The following is a 17,057-nucleotide window of genomic DNA, read 5'->3' on the forward strand; positions in this document are numbered from 1 at the left end:
GTTAAAAATATTTTTTGCAATTCGGAAGAAGCATCTGTGAATCGCCGGCATTTTCTGAACGCATTGGGCCAATAATAATAATAGTAATAATTTAATTGGCCTGCCTTTAGGTGCATTATTAAATTGCCGTTTAATAAATGCGCCTAAAGGTAGGCTAGATACCTAGTGCCTATACTGTAATAAACAACTGTGTGCCTAGTGGGAGATTTTTAACCTATTCGATCGCGTAAAAGTTAACTGCGTTTTGTATGGAATTGAAACAGCGCCATCTAGTGACAAGAAGATGGCGCTGTTTCAATTCCATACAAAACGCAGTTAACTTTTACGCGATCGAATAGGTTAAAAATCTCCCACTAGGCACACTGATAGTAACTAACGATGACAGGCAACAAGTTCTGTGGTTTTTATCATTGTGGTCAAACCAGGAAAATTTCGATCCTATTTATACTTCAGAAAATGCGAAAACTTAATGCAATATAAGCAAAAGTCAGTCATCATTGTTCTAAGTAGACCTACCTACCATCTGTGAAAATCATGTGTTCCATAAAACATTTAGTTTTGTTATTTACATTTTATGGGGTGATAGGTAAGTTTTTATTGTTTTTGTAATAGTGTTTGCACTTTTTGTCGATGCTATTACAATTTTCTGCTGTTTCTAAACACCTTGAATAATTCAAATTTGAATAGTTTAAACTATTGTGAGTGATATTCACTATAAATTTTTATAAGCGATATAAAGTACAGTATATTTATAATAGCAACGACGGCGGTCCATGATTCGATCCTGGGCACGTATCTCTAACTTTTCGAAGTTATGTGCGTTTTAAGCAATTAAATATCACTTGCTTTAACGGTGAACGAAGACATCGTGAGGAAACCTGTATGCCTGAGAACACTACATAAACAAGGGTGTAGCATCGCCAACTGCCCAACTCTGGGCTGCTGTATGTATTTACCATAAAGTTTTGAGTTAAATCGTTGGTGTTTACAGAGAGCAAACAGTTCCGTTCAGACTACACGTACCACCAGGAATTGGACGGATGGCTGAAGCTCCACGCTGTACCCGGCACATGGCACGAAGCTCGACAGAGGTGTTATATGGAAGGTCATAAGGCAATATTTGTTAAACTAACTGCTGCCCGGAGTTGTTAAGATGGATACTCCGGAAAGCGCAGTGTTGGAAGACCCCGCACTAGGTGGTCAGATGACATCAAACAAGTTGCAGAGAGCCGCTGGATTCAAGCGGCGCAAGTCCGTAGCGTGTGGAGGTCCCTACAAGAGATCTATGTCCAGCCGTGGACGTCTATCGGTTAACGATGATGATGATGATTCCAGCAACTTTGTTCGCATCCGGAATAAAAATAAAGTGATCACTCCTTGCGTATACCTATGCCGGTGGGAATTCTTCAAAATTGGTTTAGCCGTTTCAAAAATTAGTCAGCTGACTAGCAGGTGACTATTATACATCGATGCTATACGCTTAATGTGTTTCAAAGACAAATTCGCAATGCACAAGAAAGTTCGAAGAAGCGATAGACGTCCGGATCCTAAGTTGCTGGAATGGTGGACCTCGGACCAGAAAGTGCAAGGTTGGCAGATCCCCCACTTGGTGAATTGATGACATCAGAAATCAACAGGGAACTCCTGGGTTCAGGCGGTGTAAGATCTCGGCGTATGGCAGCTCCATAGAACAGCCCCTACGAGAGACTTAATATGTCCAGCAGTTGAATTCTAACACTTGACAACATTTTCACCTAATCCAGAACAGGTTTCGTCATTACAGGTGCAGTGCTAGCTTCACCTGTAAACGCAGACATGCAGAATGCTCTCCGTTCTGAAATGAATAAGTCATCGACAGAATGTGCACGCATCTACGTCGGAGTTCATTCGCTCTTCTCTAAAGGATATTTCTATTCTCTTGAAGGTCAGCATTTTCAACATGCTCTTCTACTACTACATACTTCTACACTTCAGGACTACTTCCATAATCACTCAGCGGCGATCGCTGGAGAGAGCTATGTTCGAAATATCTTTACGCAATCTAGAAATGAGAGAGATTTGTAGAAGAATCTTGTTCTGTGGAGATTCTCGCTAGAGATTTTCGTCCAGCTGTAGACATATGGCGGATGAAACGACGATTATGACGACGTTTTATACGACTTCGTTCTGTTAGATTCGAAGATTGTTCTCAACCTAGTTTCTGTCCATACTCTATATTCGGAGAAAAGTTAGTATAGGGCTGTCTCTGTTACGCAATCCCATACAAATGACAAAGACAAAGAACGCAGTGGACGTTAACCATTTTGTGTTAAGTACCAACCAATCACAAACGAATCTATGTTTTCTGCACTACTCTAGCAACAGTTTCTCAGTAATAGCTGGTTTGACATCATAAAAAATTACCATATTATGTAAAAAAAACACTTCATCACCTTGTGGCCAACTGCAAGCTCAGTGCTTTGACGGAACTTTGTCACTAAGGAATTCATGAATTGTAGGTACCTCAATTAGCCTTGGCTTAACAAAAGTGTGTTTTACACAATATGTATATGGTCAATTGTGTAATAGTAAAAATTCTTTCGAAAGATATTTTTGCCTAATACCGTAGTTATGTTTTAGGAGTGCCTTTGTCCAAAATGTCCGTGCAATGGCTGCCAGGGCAGCCTGACAATGCTGGCAATAACGAGGAATGCATCGCTTACGTGGACGGCAGAGTGGCAGACGTGAACTGCTCGGAGGTGCTCCCGTTCTTGTGTTACAAGAAGAGCACTGCGGACATATCTGTCACGCCGTGTGGAACTACCGACAGAGGTAAATGCTCCCGAGTTACCGACACCTTTTCTTCTTTCCGGAACACATCCCACTTGGCGCAAAGATTTGGTCTTATTAGTGCAAGAATCTGGGTTCGATTCCAAGCAGCAATTTGAAAATTTATAATTTTTACTATATTACAGACTAGCTGATGCCCGCAGATTCGCCCGCGTGGATTGGTCAGATCCCCTGCAGCATCAGGATTGAGGAGTTGGACTCCAAATCTTTTATGAAACAATGTCGCAAAGTTCCTCTATCGATTAAAAAAGAAATGACGCAAATCGGTTCAGAAATCTCGGAGATTTCGGTGTACATAGGTAGAAAAACACCACTCCCTTTTTGAAAGTCGGTTAAAAAAGTAGCCTATGTTACTCCCGGGTCAATTCTCTACTTGTCTGTGAAAATCCCGTCAAAATCGGTTCAGCCGTTCCGAAGATTACCCTTTTCAAACAGACAGACAGACAGAGACAAAAATTTTAATCGTTCAAATAACCATATGAGCTTAATATGAGGTAGTTATTTCGAAATTACAGACAGACACTCCAATTTTATTTATTAGTATAGATTACACTGCATCGAGTTAGGCTGGACGTCTTTATTTTTTTTTTCAGAATAAGAGCTACATTTACATTAAAACTTTGCATCGGGTGAGGTTTAGCATGCGTACCCATTGTACCCTTTGTTTTCCTTTTCAGAATATGAGTTTAGCGCGAAGACTGGCAGTTGCTACAAGATTCATAAAAGACACCTAAATTGGGCGGACGCTTTCAAGGCCTGCTCGGCGGAGGGAGGCTACCTGGCCATCATCAATAGCAGGGAAGAGGCTGCTGTCCTGAAGGATATGTACAGTCATCATTTTGCAAATACTTTACGTTTTGTCTCATTCATTGGTATTCACGATTGGGACAAAGATCGTACGTGGAAGACTATTCACGGTAAGTAAAAGGTTTCATTGCATTCCATTCCATTCTATCAGCCTGTATGCGTCCACTGCTGGACATAGGCCTTTCCAAGAGCGCGCCACCAAACACGGTCCTCCGCCTTCCGCATTCACCAGCGGGCTGGAGGTCGTCCCACACTGCGCTTACTGGTACGCGGTGTCCACTCCAGAACACGCCTGCCCTAACGGCCGTCGGTTCTGCGACAGACATGACCCGCCCATTGCCACTTCTGCAGCTTGCTAATCCTTTGAGCTATGTCGTTCGCTTTTGTTCTTTTGCGAATTTCCTCGTTCCGGATTTTATCCCTGAGTAAAAGTTAGGTACCCATATTATTACGTGCTTCTCCAAATAAACGTACTATACCTACTATCAAAATTATATCTATTTTCAAAATAAATACCTCTGAAACATCTCTATTCTGAGCCTTTTGAGGCAACCTCGTGCGTTGTGTTGCAAGAAACCACAAAACTATTGGTTCTAAGGCAAACTTTACTTCAAATGAAGACATCCAGAGGAGGAGCAGAGAAACCGATAGCTTAGTGGGTTGCGAAGCTGATGCGTGGCAATGGGCAGGGCCACACATACCTACTAGAAGATATATAATAATTCCATTCAATGGTTTTATTTCAGGACAAACTTTAAAGGAAGCAGGATATGCCGATTGGGAGAAAGGAAAACCAAACAACCAAAATGGTCCAGGTCAATACTGCGGGGGCATAACTCTCGATGTTAAGCTATTTGACCTCCCTTGCGACGAGCGTGTGAAGTTTCTGTGCGAAAAAGACCCGAACAGTTTACAGGATTAGTCATCATCAAAATATCAATATTTATTTATTTCAAAAGTCAAAATCATTTATTCAAAGTAGGTACAATTGTACTCCTTTTGATGGTCGAAATTGGTAAATTTGTACGATATAGTGGTGATAATTAATTACTAAAAACTAAAGCTACGAGGCTTCCAAACGCGCCCAAGTCTGAGAAGAGCCCACAACAAACAGTTCTAGTTATCCGCCATCTTACTTTTTTCCGAAAATAGCGGCCACGCATAAAACCTGCATTCATCAATACAAATAATTACTATTGTATGAGACAAAATCTTCCAAAGCGTCAACTTTCCAAGATATAAACTATTAAGTTGTAGATGGACAGACAGATAGACAGACAACAAAGTGATCCTATAAGAGTTCCGTTTTTCCTTTTGAGGCACGTTTTGAAGTTTTTATTATTTGCTCTTTATAGTAGCGATAGAAATACACATTCTGGGAAAATTTCAACTCCTATTATGGTTCACGAGATGCAGCCCAACAACAGACCAACGGACGGATGGACATGACGAAACAATAAAAGTTCCTTGGTTACTATGGAAACCAAAACCGGGAATGTGTGATTGCAATTAGGGTTGATCGGGAGACAGGAAATCACTTATAGGTGTCCCATAAATACGGGAGTACAGGATCGCTGGAACCCAAACTAATAAGACAACAAATCAACATACCTCTGAAGTTGGCAGATAGTGGCGGAGTTTGCATCTTAATTTGCATCTCGATGACACAGATGCTTAGAACCGTTGAGCGACTCGCCTAGGAGAGGACGTGGCGCATAAACCGATTAAAAATACATGTGTGCAGTTCACACGCAGTAGAAGTGAAACTTTCAGAAAACTAAACTTTCAGGGAATGATACCAAGGCTGTGTATCGGGAGTAGGATAATAAACATTAATTGCTTATGACTATGTTACTAAGTAGATTGTTTTGTTTGTTATCTATTTTATTTGTCTTGGTACCCTCCCATGAGACACTAAGAGTACATGTGCAATCCAACCCAGTTTCAAGAAAGAAAGAAAAACTGTTTATTTGGTACAAACAAAAATATAACTTAAAATAAATAAAATATGAAATGGGACGCGTGGTGTGTGGTGCCAAAATGGACTCCACTCAGCATTTGCTGCGCCTGTGTCGGGAACGCAGGCACAGCGCTGGTCTTCCGTGAAGCCAGAAGTTTCGGACGGTAACTATAGGATGCAATATAAGTGAATACAAAATAAATAATGTGGTTAGTAGATATAGGGTTAGTACAATAATGATAAAGTAGATATAAAGATGTGGGAGGAGATAAGGTCTTCAGAATATTGTTGGAACTACCGCGGATTCTGTTCATCACTGATACTGCTCTTTTTCTCATAATTGCGTAAAAATATATAAGCCTTAATGCAGAATAGGAGAATTCCATATCGCCTCCCCTGTTCGTGGGGCTTTTTGCTTTTTGCTTAGAATTAATATGCGCAGGCAGGAAGCAACGAGTGCAAAGTTTAGCGCCCACGCGTCACTTGCAAACAACCAATTTGCGAATTTGCAATACGGAAGCTTGTTCAACTATTCGTACTTGTATAAGTACGAATATTTTTACTTTTAAAATGGATTTTAAAATATCGCGAGTGATTTCCATTATAAGTATGAATTGTAACGGCTATACTCACGCATTTAGTCGATCTAAGCCCGTCGATTCGAAGTATGTTTTTTTTTTTAATTTTAACTATGCTAATCATAACTAGTACTCCCCTTTCCCCTCCAATTAAGCGTAAAGCTTGTGCCAGGAGTGGGTACAACAATAGTGCAACGGGTGGGGTTTGAACCGCCGATCTTTCGGAATTCAGACCGCTCCTCAACCGTTGAGCTATCGAGGCTATAACGAGTTTATTCTTACAATTACAAATATTGCATTCCGTAAGGCGAAATTTGGCTGTAAGTACTTATTATAAGTTTATAATAAGATCAATGTAGATAACCCGCAATAAATTGATTGATTTATTTCAAAAAGCTTGTTATTTCACTTCCTAGTTAGATTCTAGATTGAAAGATCCATTTCAAAGAGGTTTCTTTGGGAGATAAAGAAAAAAAGAAAAGAAAGCGTTTATTTTGTAAATTGCGTCACATATTATCACATTTTATACAAAAAGTAGGTTATCCCATCACTGCCTCCAATGTCTCAAGCAGGAAAAGCGCAGTCCTGCGCCATCGGTACAGTTGAAGACCTGGCGAGTGTCATATTTCTTATCGCGGAATATCAAAGAGTTCCCACGAGATTTGTAAAAACCTAAGCACACACATCTGCTACTAGTGGTAGGTACGTAAATAAATAAAAACACAACATTACATTTAAAAAATCCATCCATCCTCTGGTATTGTTTGATTTGAATATTTAATTAAACATATGTAATAAGTATAAGGTTTACATTTTCCTTCAATCCCAACTTCAATAATTTTAAGGCGTTAATATCATAACACCATTATAGAGAACCACGGAAAATCAATAGAGCCCTCAAAGACGTATTTAAAGTTAAGCTGAAATCTTACGAGAGCCAAGTCTTAATTAGATGACGCCGTTAATTAGATTTAATCCGTGACTTTGATTGATGTTCTAATAAGTTGAATAAAGCTTAGCGCACACTAGCGGCCGGTCACGGTAGCTGCCACCACTAAACTCATCATCATCATGATCATCCCATATCGCCCTCCCACTTTGATGGCGACCTCTCTGGCGCAGTGGTAAGCGCTGTGGTCTCATCAGTGGGAGGTTCCGGGTACGCTTCCCGGTAGGCTAAATCGTTGGTTTGGTCTGGTGGGCTTCGGCCGTGACTAATTACCACCCTACCGGCCTAGACGTGCCGCCAAGCGATTTAGCGTTCCAGTACGATGCCACTTAGAAACTAAAGGAATATGGGTTTAATAAAAACTGCTATTCCCCTTCCAGGTTAGCCCGCTTCCATCTTAGTTTGAAATCTATAGAGCGAACTTTATAATAAATAAATCTTTATTATCTTTATTATCTGAACAGAACATTATTTACAGACTTTGGTGTGACTTTGACTTAGCTTAGACCTTAGTTGAAGTTAAAACGAGACAGATTCATGCCAGCGGTATAACGCTGTCTCGTTTTAACAGTGTCTTAAGTCTGGGCAAAGTCAAAGTGCGCTATAGATTTAAGCCTTAGACTGCATCATCAGTCATCACTTACCACCAGGTGAGATTACAGGCAAGGGCTAACTTGCATCTGAATAAAAATAAAAATAGATGTATATATCAGATCCTTCGGGTTGTTGTACCATTCAGACCTTGTATATGATGGAACTTTGCAAAGTACGCCTGCTACAGCTATTCAATAGTTAAAATATTTGTAAATTAATAATAGTAGCCTATTGGTTACGACACCCGCCTCCTATTTGGGAGACCGAGGGTTCGATCCCGAAGACGCACCTCTAACATTTCGGAGTTATATTATTACTAGCTTCCCGCCCCGGTTTAACACGCGTAGCTTTTTACAATTTTCGTAGGGATTTTTAATTTTTGAAAATTAAATTGGTATAGTCTACATTACTCAGGAATGTAGCTTTCTACGGGTGAAAGAATTTTCAAAATCGGTTCAGTAGTTCCAGAGATTACCCCCTACAAACAAACTTACAAACTTTATATAAAGGGTTATATAATAGACTAGCTGATGCCCGCAGCTTCGCCCGCGTGGATTGGTCAGATCCCCTGCAGCATCAGGATTGAGGAGTTGGACTCCAAATTTTTTATGAAACAATGTCGCCAAGTTCCTCTATCGATTAAAAAAAAATTACGCAAATCGGTTCAGAAATCTCGGAGATTTCGCTGTACATAGATTGAAAAACACAACTCCCTTTTTGAAAGTCGGTCAAAAAAGTAGCCTATGTTACTCCCTGGTCAATCCTCTACTTATCTGTGAAAACCCCGTCAAAATCGGTTCAGCCGTTCCGAAGATTAGCCTTTTCAAACAGACAGACAGACAGACAGACAAAAATTTTAAAAACGTGTGATTCAGTGTTGGTATCGTTCAAATAACCATATGAGCTTAATATGAGGTAGTTATTTCGAAATTACAGACAGACACTCCAATTTTATTTATTAGTATAGATGTAGATTATGCGTTTTGAACTTGTTTCAACGGTAAAGATATATCGTGAGGAAAGCTGCATGCCAGAGAGTTTTTCCTTAATGTTTTTAAAGGTGTGTGAAGTCTGCCAATCGGCAGTGGGCCAGGAAGACCCGTGCTCAGTAGTATGCCAGCAATGGGTTGATGATGAATGGAGTAAAATAAAAAGAAATAACAAAATGCTGAGCTCAGTTACTGTCACAGAAGCCCTGCGGCGCAGTCGCTATGAATGATGAAGCCGGGTGATTTCTCCCGGGGGCAGTTGACGCCACGATTGCCACTGCTCACTGATCACACTTTTATGACGTAACATTAGTAACAGAATTCATTTTTACAGGGATAAGACCTAAAACTTTAGCAGTCTGTGAGTCTATGGAGGTATTGTATGTTAATTACCTCAGAACTCCCAAAAATGTAAAATACTCATTAGATTTTGGTTTTGACATCTCGCGTGCAGACAGAATCATACTCATGGTCAAAGAACATATGATACTAGTATCTAACGAGAGCCCATGATCAACTCATCGCCGGCACACTACTGAGAGCGGGTCCCTGAGTCGAAATCTCGATCGCTTAGTCGAGTTGTATGCGGAAGGATTTGGGAACCCACCGCATTGTTATTCCAAGAGAATTTCTTACTAGTTTGTGACTATGACTAGAAAAGGCTTACGACCCTAAGAATTTAGGATCATGACTATATAGAATACTTTACAGAACCTATCTCGTGTAAAAAACTCATTTTCCCGATGAAAAACTGCACGTTTGCATTATTATTCAATTCCAGAGAGTCTTGGAATATTAATTAGGAATCCAATCGAACCTCAAAGGAGCACCGTCTGGCATAAAAAGCGTGATCGCTTCGTATGCAGCTCCGCTCTTCGCTATATTGACCCAAAACCGTAAGTATATTATTTTTCACGGGGGCTCCCCCATACATAAAAAAGGAGCCGAAAATTTTTTTTTCCCTTACCCTAGCATGAGGATATGATTGTTTAGAACTCACTGAGTAGAGTATGAATTATGATTTACTCTTTTTTATCTTAAAAATTAGAGAAAAAAAGATTCCGACGAATTAAGAACCTCCTCCTTTTTGAAGTCGGTCAAAAATGGGGGGCCGTTGAAGTTGTCAGTTTTAGACCCTTTTTGTGACACGGGCTATCTCAATAACTAAACTAGTGAGGAATATGAAATTTCGCTGTATTATGTACCACATACTGTTCTTAAACAGCAAATTACCTACTGAAAACTATTTATGAAATATTTCGTAAGCTGTAACCAAAACCAACGAGCACTTTTTGAGTTTTTCTTTCACGGTTTATTGGGATGTTCTAGCTTGGAGAAGAAATAATATTTCATGCACCCAAAATATGATGTTCATAATTATCTACGGAACCCTAAAAGAGCGAGGCCCGACTCGCACTTGACCGGTTTTGCCGTTTGAGGTACGGAGCCCTAAAAATACATTTTAATATGCCTATATTATGTAGGTACTTGGTGCCAATATAGCACCGGTCTATAGCACAGTAATAGACTTCGATATATTTTTTTATTATTATCTTAGCTTTTATCAGACTATTTTTGAGCCTAAGGTCGCGACAGCGTTGGGACCCGCAAACTGTTACACGTGTCGGGTTCAATACCCCTCTCAGTCACGCAAAAAAATATAACAGATAAGTAAGAACATAGATAATATTTTTAACGCTAAATAGCTTGGATTTTTAATTAAATAAAGCATTTTGACATTTGCTAATGTCAAATTACAGAGCCTCAATAGCTGAATTCCGAAAGGTCAGGTCATGGAGGTTAGAGAGAAGAAGAAGGATCGCTGTAGAAAATAGTGTCCCCGAAATACGGACAAAATAAGTGAGGCGCTGCGATCGCTAAGTTGTCTCAATAAAAGCGGGCTGTTGTGCGCTAATTTGAAATGATATATCAACGTTTAATATACGTGTATATAATATTTAAAAAAACCATGATTAATTAAGCAAATAATAATTTTACACATTCAATATTTCAATGTGCTACTATGAAGATATTACCTTTGGTACTTTAAATAATGATTTATTTATTTAATTATTTAATTAGAACGGACCTATTAAGTCCAATTACACTAATTAAATTAAGTTACACAATAAAAATAAATTTGTCAAAGTAATTAAAATTTGTAAGTTACACAATAAAGTCAATAATAATCAAATATGTCAACTACAAATTTTCACAAAAGTGCAGGATCTGACCTATGAGGTCAGCCCATTTGTCAGCAAATATGTCACAGCGAGGGGACTCCTTCAGCAGCGCGTAGTAATGATGATTGACGTAAATTGTTTTTCACTCTATTTTTCCGATCAGATGCTAAACCACTTGTACATCCACACACAATACAATATTTCACCATTTTTTAATGTTTCTTTTCGTCAAAAATTAAAAAATTACGGAGCACGATTATTTTCTCACCGATGCCGCGAAGAAAATTTATACATTATGCAACTAACTTCATCTACTTGTACTCATAAACAGCTAACTTCACAGATACTCCTTACCGACGACAGCGCGGCTGGTGGCTGAAAAACGAATTATAAATTCTACCAATTTTCAGGGACAGGCGCGCTAATGCTTTAGCGCGTAGCGATCGTTCTCCTTCTCTCTAACCTCCATGGGTCAGGTTCAAACCCCACCCGTTGCACTATTGTCGTACCTACTCCTTATTTTCGTGAGGAAAATCCGTCATGGAGACTACTGGCCACGGGAGAGCACAGTAGTTATGTCGGACTCCTACCGTCTTAAAAGTAAAACCTCACGAAGTTCCATCCCACCGCTGACGACGGAGCACAAGGGACCGACAACACCTCGTTACTCCGTCAGCGGATGTCCGCCGCAGCAGACCCACCACTGGTGCCCCCGAACACCGTTAGGGGCATGCTGGAACCACAGCACGCCAACCAACCCGAGGACCACACTGTGAACGACGGACCGCCCCGTGTCCATCCTGACAGGTCCTCCCGAGGGCTAGGGTTCGCGGGGAGGGCAAGCAAGTTTTACGCTTAGTTGGAGGGGAAAAGGGAACATGTCATACATACATGTGTATTTTAGTCATGGCAAAAAAAAAATGATACCATGAGTACCTAATAGTGATTAGTGACAAGATAATATTATGGTTCAATTCAATCGTGGAACAAAATTCTCAAACGTTTGTACGACGGTATGATGATCGGTTTTTTTTAGTTACTAAGTAGGTAAGTACCTAATGTTTTTTTTAGTTTAATCTACCAGCCAGAATAATATTTTTGTCGTCACTCACCTCACATAATCATAATAATATTCTTAGGTGTTTAGGTACTATTTTAGAGAAGAATAATAGGTAGATAATTATATATGCGAACTGATAACATGAGAATAAAATGTATATAACTAAACACTGCCAGCCACTTGTCAGCATCTCGTTGGAAGGAAACATGTCTCCTCTCTATCGATATATTATACTGCTTATATCGTTTATGGCAATAGGTGAGTGCTTTCATTGCCAAATTGTACTTATAGGTGCTATTTTTGTTGTGTTGCTTAATTTTTACCCGACTGCAGCAAAGCCAAAAAGTAAGCGATATGGTATTAGCAGTGTATGTATATTTGTATCCAGAGTGTGTGTTTAACCGTAGTGCCTAAACTACTAAATAAACTTCAATAAGTGCTTTTGAACTGTCAAAATAATTAATCCACCGAAAAGAACCAGCAAGAAACTCGGCGGTTGCTCTTTTAAAATGGTCAATTTACAATAATATTATGCCATACTGTACGAGCAATTGCTGTGATTACAAGCAAATGGTGGATCGCTACCCGCTAGAAATAAACAAGTGTAAATTAAAAATTTATAACACCGAGACAAGTGAAGGTTACAGTAACTAGAAAAGAGCTAACTTTCAAACGGCTGAACCGATTTCCTTGGATTATAGCTAAGAACACTCTCGATCAAGTCACTTTCAAACAAAAAAAAAACTAAATTAAAATCGGTTCATTAGTTTAAGAGCTACGATGCCACAGACAGACTCACAGAAACACACGTCAAACTTATAACACCCCCCTTTTTGGGTCGAGGGTTAATAAAATGTGATTGGATTACCCAGAATGCAAACAGTTTCGTTTGGAGTACACCTACTACCCGAGTATCGAAGGGCGCCTGAAGCTGCACAACATTCCTGCCAACTATAAAGATGCTCGCCTCTTATGCGATGTAGAGGGTAAGCTTTTTATAAGAAACTAGCTGATGCCCGCGACTTCGTTCGCGTGGACATAGGTATTTTTAGGGTTCCGTAACTCAAAAGGAAAAACGGAACTCTTATAGGATCACTTTGTTGTCTGTCTGTCTGTCAAGAAACCTATAGGGTACTTCCCGTTCCAAGAACGGGTCTGTTGTTGCACTACCCACCAATTATAGTTTGCCAATGAACCCTGCGGGTTCACAAATCGTTTTATTAGGGTTCCGTACCCGACTGATGCCAACGTTGCCATATTACTAAGCCCCCGCTGCCCGTCCATCCGTCCGTCTGTCTGTCAGCGGGCTGTATCTCGTAAGCCACAATAGGTAGAGAGTTGACATTTTCACAAGTAAGTCTATTTCTATTGCCGCTATAACAACATATAAAAAAAGTGTCAACATGGCGGCCATGAATAAAAAAAATTAAGAGTGTTATTTCATGTAAGATGGTACGGAACCCGTTGTGTGCGAATCCAACTCGAACTTGACTGATTTTTTCTTACCAACAGGAGCAACTCTAGCTTCACCCAGCAACGAATACCTGAAGAATGTTCTGGATTCCGAACTGAACAAGGCGGAGGTAGAGTTTAAAATCTTTACTGGTGTAGATTCAATCTTCTCTAAAGGATATTTCTACTCTATCGAAGGTGAGTCCTATTTTCATTAAAATTTTATAATTTTGTACCATTTTTTGGGTTCCGCATCTCTAGAAAAAATCTCAACCAGTAACCAAAACGCTAGCAAAAACTTAGCGTTATTATTATACTACCTAAAACACAATCCAATGCCAATAACCTTATTTTGTAGTTTTAGTGATTTAGTATTTTTCAAACCCTCATTGTATAGCATGTAAAACTCGAATCAATGCTCGACCTACGACGTGGCATTAACTTCGAGTGACCTATTTATGGAACGTTCTTTGACCCCTAGCATCAGCTTTATTGGCAATATATTGTGAACTTTTAAAAAATAACTAAAAGAACTTTTCCCGAATGTGACAGGGGTGCCCCTGGGGGATATGCCGCTGCAATGGCTGCCGGGAGAGCCTGACAACGCTGGCGGCAAAGAGGACTGCATCGCTTACACGAAGGGCAGCGTCGCGGACGTGAAATGCTCAGAGCTGCTGCCGTTCGTGTGTTACAAGAAGGGGAAAGAAACACCTAAGGCTTCCTGCAAAACCATAATTGGTATCCTTCTTTATTTTCCTTCGTGGAGTTACGCAATTAAATACTCTGAGTATATAAAAGACTAGAAGATGCCTGCGATTTCGTCCGCGTGGATTTAGGTTTCTTAAGAGCCCGTGGGAACTGTTTGATTTTCCGGGATAAAAAGTAGCCTATGTCCGTCCCCGGGATATTATATAAGCTAACCCTGTACCAAATTTCGTCAGAATTGGTTAAACTGTTGGGCCCTAGGTAAGGTAGCAGACAGACAGACAGACAGACACACTTTCGCATTTATAATATTTTTTTATAATCTAAACATTATGTACATGAAATTAAGCTAACGAAAGACTTTACATATTATGAGTAGTTTTGTATGCTATTTTCAGGGAACCAGTCCACAGGCATGTCTAGTGGTTGCTACAAGTACCATCAGGAGGAGAGGACCTGGCCGGAGGCTCACAAGTTCTGCTTAGCTTCGGGAGGTCATCTAGCTATCATTAACAGCGAGCAAGAGGCCCGGTTTATTAAACAATACTTGTCTACATATATCGACATGTCTAGGGCGATTAACCGTATCATATACACCGGCTTCTACGACTGGAGCGGGAAAGGCCACTGGAGAACTATACAAGGTAAGTCGATTTTGACTTTTGACCCGACTGCGGCGAAGGCCAAAGGGGTTATATCTTTGGTCTATGTATGTAGCATGCTATGTATGTCCGATCCTATGTATGTCCGCTAGTAACTACCAACGGCTCAACCGATTTTGTTCAAAAATGTGTACAATCAAATGCCCGTTTGTCTGTCAAGAAAACCTATAGGGTAACTATCCGTTGACCTAGAATTGTGAAATTAGGCAAATAGGTAGGTCTTATTGCACATGTAAAGGAATAAATCTGAAAACCGTGAATTTGTGGTTACATCACAAAAGAAAATTAAAATTTTGTTAGAACCAAATATTGGTATCTACAACTTTCAAAGTAAATCTACTATACCAAGTGGGATATCATATGAAAGGTCTTTACTTGTACATTTTAAAACAAATTTTTATTTATTTTTATGTCTAACAGTTTCTATTTATCGTGCGAAATGACGAAAAAATACGACTGTAGTATTTGTACGGAACTGTCGGTGCTTAAGTCTGACTCGCACTTTGCCAGTTTTGTACGATGATACGGAACCCTTTATATGCAGGACCGACTCGCACTTGACCGGTTTTTTTGTTACAGGACAAAGTTTGGAGGAAGCAGGCTACGCCAACTTTCACCAGGGCTACCCGTACATCCCGGTGCACGGGCCCGGCTGCGGCGGCATCTTTGGTGACGCTATGTTGGTCAGCGGCGAGTGTTTCGAAACTAGCACCTTTTTGTGTCAATATAAAAAATAAAAAAACATAAAAATCGGACTTGACACTAATGGTTACATCAGGCAGTTCATTTTTATTCATTTCTTTCATCCGGCATCCTTTATTCTAAACTAGATGCCCGCGACTTCGTCCGCGCGGATTTAGGTTTTAAAACATTTTAAAACATTTAAAAAATTGCCTATGTCAATTTCCGGGATGCAAGCTATACCTCTTGTACCTACCGTTCATATAAATCGGTTACGGATGGACCTTTAAGAATCCTTGGGGACGCAAAGACAGACAACAAAATGATCGTATAAGGGTTCCTTTTTTCCTTTTGAGGTACTAACGAAACCCTAAAAAAGAACAGCCGAGACTTTAGACCATACGAATAAGAACCATACCTACCTACGCTACGTATCGATATACATAATATTATGTTTGCGGGTGCCACCAAACCATGGTGAACCGGAAAAACGTATCACGTCAAACATTATTAGCTCAATTTCCGCTCGGCGTGTCTGGGGCGGAAACTACATAGATAAATATTAATCTAAGACGCGGCGTTTGTGATACGGAGACGTTTGTGCATCAGTTTACCGAGTAAGTATACCGTATACCGAGTATCACTTCATTAATAAGAGCCGCGATGGCGTAAATGTTGGGACGTCCACCTCCTATTCGGGAGGTCGGGCGTTCGATCCCGGACACGCACCTCTAAGAGTTTTCAGAGTTATTTGCGTTTTAAGAAATTAAATATTACTTTGACGGTGAAGGAAAACATCGTGAGGAAACCTGCATGCCTGAGAGTTCTCCATAACGTTCTCAAAGATGTGTGAATTCTGCCAACTGGCATTTGGCCAGTGTGGTGGACTATAGTCAAACCCTTCTTATACTGTACTGAGAGGAGACCCGTGCTCTGTAGTTAGCCGGCAATGGGTTGATCTCGATAATGACGATGATGTGACTTCATTCATATTTCGTAGATTCCGGTGTATCATCAGGGTTTACCTAATTAAACCCAGGAGAACCAAAGTCACTGGCATAGCCCAGACTATAAACAAGTTAAAGTGGTACTGGGCTGGCCATGCTTGTCGTAGAGGCGATGGCCGTTGGAGCTGGAAAGTCCTTAGGTATAGTCCTTAAGTTTCAAAGTAGTGTGGACTGTGGGACGCCCTCCAGCACGATGGACCGACGATATAAAGAGGCTGGCGGGAAATGGCTGGATGAGGAAGGTTGAGGATTGGGTGTGGTAGCGCTCTTTAGGGAAGGCCTATATCCAACAGTGGACGTCCACAGGCTGCCATCACCATCATTATAGGGGCTGTCAAAATAACTGACATAAAATAAATTACAGTAAAAGTCACACACCTTTATCTTTTGTCATTGTAACAATAGGGAACAAAAAGCATTGTGAGGATATAAAGCATCGAAAAGGGTTTCCCCAAAAGGCATGTCCTCATGAAAATGGCAAAACGATACAAATGACAAATTATAGGCACACTCACAATGCTCGATTTATTACTCGAGCGTAGACCCAAGGAACGGAGACGATGTAAGGGCTCGTCCACAAACTTTCTGCTGTTCTCAAAAT

At 40.3% G+C, this 17,057-nt stretch overlaps 1 protein-coding gene across 1 annotated transcript; it reads left to right on the forward strand.

The window, feature by feature from the left end:
- The first annotated feature begins 486 nt into the window (after positions 1-486).
- On the forward strand, positions 487-15,505 carry LOC123872057 (macrophage mannose receptor 1-like). The gene is made up of 12 exons (XM_045916189.1): positions 487-586; positions 992-1,105; positions 1,784-1,924; positions 2,620-2,811; positions 3,507-3,746; positions 4,383-4,557; positions 12,137-12,207; positions 12,822-12,935; positions 13,462-13,599; positions 13,954-14,139; positions 14,505-14,750; positions 15,348-15,505. Exons 1-12 carry the CDS (start codon positions 535-537, stop codon positions 15,503-15,505), a joined length of 1,827 nt encoding a protein of 608 aa, XP_045772145.1. The 5' UTR covers positions 487-534.
- Positions 15,506-17,057: the final 1,552 nt, after the last annotated feature.

Source organism: Maniola jurtina, chromosome 14 (assembly GCF_905333055.1).
Source record: "Maniola jurtina chromosome 14, ilManJurt1.1, whole genome shotgun sequence".
In the NCBI taxonomy this organism is placed as follows: Eukaryota; Metazoa; Arthropoda; class Insecta; order Lepidoptera; family Nymphalidae; genus Maniola; species Maniola jurtina.

Bases quoted from the DNA above. Each gene is read 5' to 3' on its own strand.
- LOC123872057 (XM_045916189.1), top strand. From the start codon at position 535: ATGTGTTCCATAAAACATTTAGTTTTGTTATTTACATTTTATGGGGTG. The intron at 1,925-2,619 runs GTCAGCATTTTC...GTTATGTTTTAG, and splicing joins ATATTTCTATTCTCTTGAAG to GAGTGCCTTTGTCCAAAATG. The intron at 2,812-3,506 runs GTAAATGCTCCC...TTTCCTTTTCAG, and splicing joins GTGTGGAACTACCGACAGAG to AATATGAGTTTAGCGCGAAG.